This window comes from Netta rufina (assembly GCF_964035555.1).
Source record: "Netta rufina genome assembly, chromosome: 2".
NCBI classification, from domain to species: domain Eukaryota; kingdom Metazoa; phylum Chordata; class Aves; order Anseriformes; family Anatidae; genus Netta; species Netta rufina.
The window spans coordinates 24,572,942-24,583,573 of record NC_140124.1 but is presented as its reverse complement, the minus strand read 5'-3'; the positions used below and the strand labels follow the sequence as shown (position 1 = coordinate 24,583,573).

Here is a 10,632-nt window from a genome sequence, read left to right as displayed (position 1 = left end):
TGTGGGCCTCACTGCAAGACAGGACTGGCCTGGGTCTAGCCAGGATGCCTTTTGCAGTACAGAAGCTTTACATGTTGAGTGGAGGTTGGCCGAATCGCTGTGAACCTCAAATTACCTGTGGAATGGTTCCTGGCCTTAAATTATGGGCTAACGGGGCAAGCCCCTGTTTTGTCCTTAGTTCATGTGAGGAGGGACATGGGGCTGCGAGCAGCACCCTGTGGTCTCTCAGCATGGCGGCCGCCATTCCCAGCCTTTCTTATGGAACTCAAGTCCTGTGAGGAGCAGCTGAGGGAGCTGGGGTGGTTTGGTCTGGAGCAGAGGAGGCTCAGGGGAGACCTCATTGCTCTATACAGCTGCATGAAGGTGTGGGGAGCTGGGGGGTGGCCACTTCTCACGGGTAACTAGTGACAGGACTAGAGGGAATGGCCTCAAGTTGCACCAGGGGAGGTTCAGGTGGGAAATGAGGAGACATTTCTGCTCAGAGAGAGCGGTCAGGTGTTGGGACGGGTCACCCAGGGAGGTGGTGGAGTCACCGTCCCTGGGGGTGTTCAAGGAGAGGTTGGATGTGCTTAGGGACAGGGTTTAGTGGTGACATCGGCAGTAGGGGGATGGTTGGACCTGATGATCTGGGAGGTCTCCAGCCCCCCGCCCCCATGTCTCCAGCATTCCCTCCCTCAGCGCCCTCCCGCGGCTCCTCGGGGCGCTGCGTGAGGCGCGGTTGTTGCCGCGGCAACGGCCGGGAGCCCTGAGGGGAGCGGCGGCGACCGGGACTGGGACCGGGTCCGAGACCGGGGCTGGACCCGGTGCGGTGGCGGCTGAGGTGGGCTGGGACGAGGAGGGCCGGGCCGAGGAGCCGCTGGGGTTCAGGGGCTGCTCCTGAGGGGTCGGGAGGAGGGCTCGGTGCTGAGGGGAGCCCCTCAGGCAGCCCCCGCGTCCTCCTCTTGTTGCTTTGGTGACGGGAAAAGTCACCGTAAAAAGACAGGGGATTCCCTCCTGTCACTTACAGCCAGGTATGCTTTACAAAATAGGCTGTTTCTTAAAAAAAAAATAATAAATACAGGCTCGGCAGTGGTGATCTGCATGGTTTGCAAAGGTTCCTCTTGACCTTAAAACTTTTTAGTCACACGGAGTAAGGGTGTTATAATTTTGTACCACCTCAGCAGAAAGACCCGTGTTAAAGGAAGGAGGGAAAAATGTGAATCTGTTGGAGGAACTCGTCGGAAGGCTTACGGAGCAGGATGGTGCAGGTCTGCCTGTGAAGGGGGAGGAGGAGGCTGGTGATGAGCGCCTTGGGTTTGCCAGCCGGCAGTCAGGTGAGGTGGGGAAATGCTGCTTGTGGTGGTGCATCACCAACAGGAGAGTGAAGGCTGAAGTAGTAATTAGCAGGCTGAGGCAGGACAAACATGCAAGGAGAGCTCTAGAGAGCTGTGGGATACACGCAGCTGAGCCGTGCCTGAGCCTCTGCTGTCAGGGGACATCCTGTGCTGTGCAGGTGGACCACAAGGCCCCATGTGGAAAGCAGAGTATTGTATCTCTTACCCTTGTCAAATATTTCTTAAAATACACTTTGGGATTAATGTGTGTCCCTACAGACTGAAATAACCCAATCTCATCCACTGTTGTTTATCATGAAAAATGAAGAACCATTCAGAACTATGGCTGACGTAGCAGTAAGTATCTGTAGTAGTGATGGCTGCCCTGTGAAACAGAATCAAAACAATTTCATTAACAGCTTTTTTATTTTATGAGATAGATAAATGTGGCTTTCAAGATTTATATATCACACATCCATTAAATCCACATCCATATTTAGATAAGCAATTCTTTCTGCTTGAGGCCTATTCTTATTTGTTTGTGATTTCAAGGAGCTTAAAAATAAAAGTTACATTTTACAATGTAAGCATTTTAATAAAGTTATTATTGCATATGTTATTGCATATTCATCATTTTAAAACCGTTTTGATTTTAAAACCAGTTCGATGTTTAAGTGTAGACTTGGAAAGCCTGAATTATGGGTCCTGTTTCTTAAAAGATAAATATATTTATATTTTAACCATGAGATGCTACTCACCTAAATGTTGTGTATAGGCAAAGAAACATCTCAAATATTCTTAAATTAAAAGCTGCATTTATTGGGTCTGTTGATTCTGTGAAATCTCAAGCGACAAATGACACAGTTGTGATGTATGTTTTGTGATCTGTAGTACTGTATAGAAAAACAAGATATTATATTAAAGTAACAAGCAGTGCAGTAAAATAATTTCCTACTTTGGGTAAACAAAGAAGTGGGAAAGTTCACAAATATGTTAAAAAAAAAAGTCTAGATTTTTTCTTATACAATTGCTAGCTCAATCTGCCAATGTCAAAACTTTCATTATTCCATATAGATTTCATGCTTACACTTTGGTTTCTTAAAAAATAGCAGTAAGAAACAATTGCCAATCCAGAAAAAGAACCAATGTCTCTGGAGAAGGAAGAAGATTAAATTCCACAAAGTCTAAATACAGAAGGATTAAACAAAAACTTTCATGCAATTCCTGACAATGATACCAGGGAAGACCTGGTAAATTCAGCAGAGAGTCCTGAAGCAGCTGCCCCAGCTGTGAAAAGTTAGAGTTGAAATGTCACATGAAGTTCCTAAAGCAGATCAGGAAAGCCATAAAATGACAGAAAATGAATCAAAAAGTGATTTACCTGCAGAAAAGCATGAATATGAATCCTCAGCTGAGAGAAATGTTTCCACAGTGCCTCAGGGTGTCCCTGAAGCAGGTGTGAGGAAGCTCAGGTCTACATCAGATACAAAAGACACTGAGGAACTGAACCAAGAGCTTTCAGAAGCTTTCAATGCCAGACCAGACACATTATCATCAGCAGAGAATCCTGAAAGTGCTGAAAAAGGATCAACATTTTTGATGCCTGAAGGAAAAGATGATAATTTTACACTTAGACTAAACGATAAAGGACTCCAGGATATGCCTGTGCTGACTTTTGAAAGGCAAAAATTGAAACGCTTGTTCTTACACAACAATGAACTAAAAACACTACATTTAAATGTAGGACATCTAACTAATCTGGAGATCCTGTTACTTGAAAGAAATAGACTGACGTGTTTGCCACCAGAAATAGCATTTCTTCATAAATTAGAAGTATTGAATGTCAGTCACAACCAGTTACTGAATCTCCCTAAAGAATTTTCAAAGCTTGTAAATCTTAAGGAACTTTTTCTCAATCACAACAACATGGATGAATTTCCTTTTGCACTGAGAAGCCTTGAAACATTAGAGCTTGCTGGGAACAAGCTGAAAACTTTGCCAGATGCCATGGTTGACATGGAAAAATTGAAGGTATTCAACATTGATTCCAATCACTTCTCAATATTTCCAAGGGTTCTCTGCTACCTTCCTAATCTAGTAAAACTCAGCATATGTCAGAACTCGATTCAGAGTTTACCAAAGGATATTAAAGAACTCAAGAAACTAGAAGAATTTTCAATTAGTAACAATAAGCTTATATTTTTGCCTGTGCAGTTTTTCCAGTTGACAAAACTGAAAGACTTCAGAGTTGATGATAACAAATTGGAGTATCTTTCAGATAAAGTGGAGAATTTAAGAGAACTTAGGTTTCTGAACCTTGCAAAAAATTTATTCAAAAGCCTTACTGATAATCTTTGCAACTGTACCATGCTGAAACATCTCATTATACATGATAATCAGTTAACCCAGCTCCCTGCTAATATCCACAGACTTAGAAATCTAAAGGAGCTTTCTGTAAGTAGGAATCAGCTGGACTCACTGGATGAGCAAGTATCCCATTTAAAAAACCTCTCCAAGATAGAGCTTTCAGGAAACGCATTGACATACGTTCCTGTTGAATTAAAAGATTGCATACGGATAACCAAAGCTGACCTCAGCTATAATAAGCTCTCTCAGTTTCCAAATGCTTTGTGTGCTTTATTTGATCTTAAATACTTAAAACTTAGTGGCAACTCTATTTCAGAAATAATACCTGGAATTTCCGATATTAAAGATTTGGAACATCTAGAATTAAACAAAAATAAACTGTCCTCATTTTCTGCGTGCTTCTGCAGCTTTACAAAACTAGTTTACTTGGATTTAAGTGAGAATGAAATCAATAGCATACCAGCCATGGTATCTGAGATGAAGTCTCTCCAGGTGCTTCTGTTACACCATAACAAGTTTGACTCATTTCCTGAAGAGCTGTGTACTTTAAAGTTTTTAAAAGCACTCGACATGTCAAATAATCAGATAAAGACTATTCCTTTAAAAATTAGCAATCTGGAATCAATCAAAGACTTAAATGTATCAGACAACCAGTTTGCATCTTTTCCTTCTGAAGTATTTCATCTGTCCTCACTGGAGAAATTGACCGTGTCTCAAATGAATGGGTTGAAGGTAAGAGGTCATTTCCTTTAGGTAAGAAAACTTACAGATTGTCATGCTGCAAAATTATTATAAATAGACTTCCTCCAAACACAGGCTAAAGCTCCTGTGTTTGAAGACATTGACACAGAGGGAAATACATTTATGTATTTATCTATTTTTAATATCAGAACAGGACAAAAATCAATAAGGATGCACATTTATTTAGAAATACTAGATACAAACCTTACTTTATATGGTGTTATTTAGGTATTTCTTGAAGTGATATTTTGATAATCAAGACTGACCTGAAGTAGACCATATATTCCTTATTCTTATAGTACTGGTACAAATTGCTGTATTTTCCATCCCAGTGGGTGCTAAGAGACAAAATGGCTAGCTGGAATTTGGTAGATAAGCCTGCCTCCAAGATTCCTCTCTGTAAAATGAACAAATCTTTCCAACTTGTGTCAAACTTCTTAACATTAGGAGTGTGTTAAAGTTTGACTAATTGAAACAAGAAAAACTATATTGCTTCTCTGATTGCTTATAGCAGAGAAAATTACTTCCCATTTCTAAAATCCAAAGTTTATTAAATTTTTTATACTAAGGAATGAGGCAAGGAAAGAAAAAAAAATAAAAAGAAAAGAAAAAGAAACCCTCCTGAGGAAATCTAAACCTGTCTGACCTGTCTTCTGGTTAAAAAGGCAGATAGTGGTTGTCATAAATAAAATGGCACAGTGCTATCATTGCCAGTTGAAATTAAACACCTTTCTAAAGCAAGTACTGATACACACAGTCCTTGGCCCACTCGTTTAAAAAGTTAAGCATTTTAATCTTTCACCAGAATTTGCAAAATCAGCATTTCAGAAGAGACTCAGATTTCTTTGTATGATTTCAAGTGTGGTTACGATGTCTACCAAGGGTTTACCTTGAGAGACGAGAGCAAAAGGTCTGTGAGCTTATGTTCATTTCTCAGAGAGTGGTCTAGTGTCCACAGCATCTGGAGACCAGTTAAAGTTCCTAGGAGGAAAATAAAATTTAGGAAACACCAACGTAAGAACTACACAGAAGAAAAATATGTTTCATACCCAAGAGGCTGAAAAAAATATTTGAGTGTTCTGAGAGGGTAAAAGTTTTCATTAATGAATTAGTAATGATAACAGAACCCAAAAGGATTTCTCCTGAAGCTCCTGCTATGGAGGCATGTCTTTTTATTGCCATTCTATTATTGTGTCTAGAAGTTTTGCTGCAAAATTTTGTGCTCAGCATCTGTATACTTATTGGAAAATACTAAATTAGCTTCAACTAGAACTGAAGTTCAGACGCTTTTATTGTTGGAATTAAATTATGGAATGTAATTTTGCCTGCAGGAAAGTTACCTTTCTAACTTTTCACATAAGAGAAATCATATCAAAATAAATGAATTGTCTTTTTTCTATCAGTTAACTCAAATTCCAGAGGAGTTATCTAAGCTGGTTTGCCTCCGGGAGCTTGACATATCTCATAATGCGTTAAAGGAAATGCCAGAGAGCATAGGAGAACTGGAATATTTGGTCCATTTAATTGCAAATAATAATGATATCAGCCAGCTCCCCAAGTCTATTACATCGCTAAGAAATCTGCAGCACCTTGATCTGAGTGGTAAGTAGCAGGCATTCGATTCATTAGTGGCGTTTAAGTACTGAACTGTGCCCCTGATGAGTATAAACATATCACAAGATGAGAAGGTGATGAAACAACTGAGGGAAATGCAGCTTTCCAGTTTTTAATGTATGCTGCTGTTGCTTCTAACCAAGTATCTTTTAACACAGCTGTGAACCTTCTGTGACCCCCTCTGAAACCTTCTTAAGAGGCATGATTTTTGCAGATGCGATCATCAGGCAGATAAAGGCCTGACATACACAAAGCACCCATCACTACAAAGTTTATTCTGCAGGGACCTACCACTTTTAGGACTGACATTATTCTGTTGCAAAGAACGTTTATCTTTGTGTTCAGATTTCCAATTAGTAGTACTGGTATAATACAGTCTGTTGTCTTTTTTTGTATGTGGAGGTTTTACCGGGTTGTCAAGTGACTGTTAAAAATGCTCGGACAAAAAGATGGGCATGAAGCAGAGCCCTGCACAGCCTGTTATCTCAGGTGTATCTCAGCTGCAGCAACACGGCTGCCATGTTCCGCCCTGTGTTCACTCACTGCAGGCTGAAACTCGCGGCTCAGCACACTGTCACGCAGAGACAGGAGCTCCTGCCGTGTTAGCCCGGGAAGCTGCATGTTCAGCAATAGCTGAAGTATCCCTGGAAGTGATCCCTTCCTGCCTAGCTACTGTGCTTTACAGGCAGATGGGGTGTTTTGGGAATTTATTCAGACATTTTCTGACTGATACCATTTAAAATCCTATGGACCGAGGACACCTTTTATACACTGCTATAAGCCAGGCTTACAGTTTTGAATTCATCTTTGATTTCATCATTTTTTTTGCTATGATATATTGTCCTTCCTCCATGTCTCTTCATTTACTTTTCTACTGCATTATGCTGATAGTGACTCCTTCATCTTGTAACATTTTGCTTAACCCCTTTTCTGCTTGCTACTTTGCTTGTTTCCATCCGTCTCTGCCTTTGTTGCTCATATTTCTCATTACTGAACTTTCCAGCTCTCCCTTCATTTTCTTCCCCTCTATTTGTCACTCTCATTTTTAGAGCTACTTGTAACTTTTTTCTTTTTGTGCATCAGCTGATTTCCTTTCTTTCCTTCATTTCTTCCTGAAGAATAATTTTCATAATGCCAACGTTAACTTCTACAAGATTCTCTCTCAGTTTCACAGTGTAGTAGGCCATCAGGCAGCTACAGTAGCCCATGAAATCAAAGAAGGAAATCCTTAGTTTTATTGCTATTACAGTCAAATCCACAAACTGTAAATTCTCTGAGGCAAAATTTGTCTTCCCTTACATTTTATGTTTATGCAATGCTGAATTCATAATTAAAATTAAGAAAGAATAATCTCTTCCCTGACATGTCCCAAGCTTCGTTAGATGAATGCAATACAGATGTAGTGAAGCATGCCTATGTATTTAAACAGAAAATCGACTGAAATCTTTGCCTGCTGGTCTTCATCACCTTCATATGCTGAAAGATATAAACTTCGATGGAAATTCTCTGTCTGAGCCACTGCAGGATCTGTGCAGAGGAAAGCAACTGTATCCCATTCTGTGCTATCTGGAAAGTGCCAATGAAAGAGATGGTACGTTAAGAACAAGTAAAGGTACTTCTATGCCTTAAAGGAACTGCTGTAGGAGCTGTTGAAACTCCACCTAGGTGTTTTCAGAAGGCAGTTGTAATTGGTTCTGGGTCTGTTCCTCACCGATTTTTGTTAGTATCAGCAATATTGAAATTACAATTAATGTTTGTGTGCTTCCTTTGCAGACATATAGACAGAAATCGATAAGGATTTATTCGTTATTGTTGTATGGGGGGTTGCATGAGGTCACTGATAAGAAACCTGTGGTTCGAGAGCTAGGATTGGATTATTGCATTAGGACTCTTCAGAAATGGAAGCTGACGGCCAAGAACTGAAACTGGGGTCTAGGCCTGTGTATTTAAGTATGCAAATTCTTGACATAGCCCAGAGATAGAGAATATGCTACGCCTTTGCCAGTGATTGTCCTCCCCAGACGTCTTCTCTTGACCAAACTGTGTATGAGAACACTTAGACTAGACTTTTTCTATGGAGACCATGTCCAGGTGCTTGTTTGGAGAAGGTGGAATGTCAGGTCCTGTCAGTGTCCTGACACCCAGGGGACATGGCGTCACCTCTAATGACCTGTGTATTCCTGTAACCAAGATGTAGAAGGCGACCATGCAAGCACAGGCAAAACAAAACTTGGACAATTTATAACGTTCGCAGGCAAGTAGGGTACAATAGTAATAGGGAAGTAGGGATAGTAATAGGGCTTCCCTCCTGTGCCCTTGTAGCCATGTCTAAGTGGTCAGTTCACTGAGAATGTTCTGCTGTTTCATGTGCTACCCAAGAAGCTGGGTATGAGTTTGGATAACTTGATGAAGATCAAAGAGCAAAGAATATTGCAACTACTGCTTCCTCACTTTATGCAGTGTAAATGCAATGAATTCTAATCCTGTCAGGTGTAACACTTGTTTTCAGTCACATAAGGGAGAGAAAATTTTTTATTCTTAGCATACATGTACATGAGCTGTTTGGATACAAACAGCTTTGACAATCTGGTTCGCTCTTGAGTGGTGGTGAGCTGAGCTGTGAGGCAGACGAGTACTGTAAAAAAAAGTGTACCTTTCCACCCTGCTATTCCTGTAACTCATGCTGCTTCAAACTGAAGAAAATGAAAAGCACCCGTAATGTGTCAGTGACCAAAACCAGATGGCCTGGGGCGACATCTTGGAGGTCTCTTCCAACCTAAATTATTCTGTGATCCTGTGAAGTACCAGAAACTCACCAGCGTGCTGGAGTCTTACAACCCTTCTGGCTGAAGGCAGGGCCTCCCTGAGATGAAGAGTATTCAATTCCCCCACCCCCAACAGGGTTATGAGGGAGAGGAGGAGATGATGATGATAATGATACATCCTCCAGGATGGTGACATCACCTTGGAAAACAATGTTTGGTATTAGAAAAACCCTGAAGCAGGTAAACAGCATTTACAGAACATGTTAGACAAGATACGCAATTTTATTTAATTAACAATACTGCTTTATATGTTTCTATTTAGAGAAGATACTGCATAAGATGATAGAAGTGATTGCTGACAACGTTGCTTCTGAAAATTTTGAATTTTTCTGTCAGAAACTGCAACTTCGTCAGGCTGACATCAAGTCTCTGGAAAATACCAGGTTAGTTACAGGTGATTGTAACAGTATCTTGTTGGTTTTACTTCCGATTTTCCTTGTCATTACTATTTTATGAAGTTAATGCACAGAAGATTAAAGAATTCATGGTACATTTTCTGTTAAATACAGAGTAGATACATCTATGTAAAATTTAGTAAATATCTACAAATCTTTTTTTTTTTTTTTTTTTTTCCTCAGATATTTACTTCTTAACTTCTTTTCCTAACAGGGCTCTTAAGCTGAAAGAGAAAATCATCAAGGCACTGGACGTTTGGATCAGTGAAAACCAAGACCTAACTTATGCTGAAATGGTAGATAAACTGATCAGAATACTAGTAATGACAGGCATGTATGATCTAACCAACGAAGTGAAAGCTTTAAAACTCTATTCACAAATGGTGAAATTCTAAACTAAGAATGTACAAAGAGTGGGTATGAACAGAACAAAGGCTTGTGTTGCCGTTCTTTTTATCCCTGAAATTCTTTTCCCTTTGATCATACTGTATCGTACTCAGCCTGTTTTTCAAAAGTCATTCACAATTTTGTATTAGCTTGTCTAGTCTTTTAAAGATTGATTGTGCAAAAAAAAAATAATCAAAAATGCACCTTTTTGATTTCTAAAGCGAAGTCATTTTATTAAAAACTGTACTTATGGAAACTTTAGTAGATCTTGAATCTATTACATCAAGTTGTTTTATTCATTGCTGTTAAATTCGCACTTTAAATTACTGAATAATGTTTATAAACAGAAAAAATTGTTCATAGTTTTAACATGTTGCTTGCAACAAATTTTAGTGTTCACCAAGGCTGTATGAAGATATGGTGAGCATTCTAAGCATCTTTCTAGCTTATTTTTTAGAGCAGGAAGAAGTAGGCTGTTTCCCAGTAGTTGCAGCATACAGGAGGTTTGTGTTTGGAAACAGGGGGTTGGGAGTCCAGAAAGATTACCTGTTGCCTTAATGGAGATAACGGAAAAGCTGCTATGGGTACATCAGTGATAAAAAGGGAAATTGTGGCCTTCTCCAGGAGGAAACGGGAGACATGGTCACCCAGTGACTTTTTTGCCTCAGTCTTCACAGGCAAGAGCTCAGCCACGCAGCCCAACCTGCAGAAGGCAGGGACTGGGAGAATGAAGAACCGCCCATGTAGGAGACCAGGTTTGAGACCCGATAAGGAACCTAAAGGTGCACAAGTCCATGGGGCATGTCGAGATACATCCACGGGTCCTGTGAGAAGATGTGTGGCGGTCTGGTGAAGTTCCCGCTGACTGGAAGAAACATAACCTCCTTTTTTTGTAAAGGGAAAAACGGAGACCCGGGGAACTACAGCCCAGTCACCTGGACACCACACATGAAAAAACACCCTCACAGAAAGCCTGACCTGCCCTCAGGC

The 10,632-nt window shown here is 40.5% G+C and overlaps 1 protein-coding gene across 1 annotated transcript; it reads left to right on the top strand.

Moving 5' to 3' along the window:
- Window positions 1-2,621: 2,621 nt before the first annotated feature.
- Window positions 2,622-9,650, top strand: LRRD1 (leucine rich repeats and death domain containing 1; the record flags this gene model as incomplete). The annotated part of the gene is made up of 4 exons (XM_084283045.1): window positions 2,622-4,412; window positions 5,825-6,023; window positions 9,123-9,243; window positions 9,470-9,650. 4 exons carry the CDS (start codon window positions 2,622-2,624, stop codon window positions 9,648-9,650), a joined length of 2,292 nt encoding a protein of 763 aa, XP_084139171.1.
- Window positions 9,651-10,632: the final 982 nt, after the last annotated feature.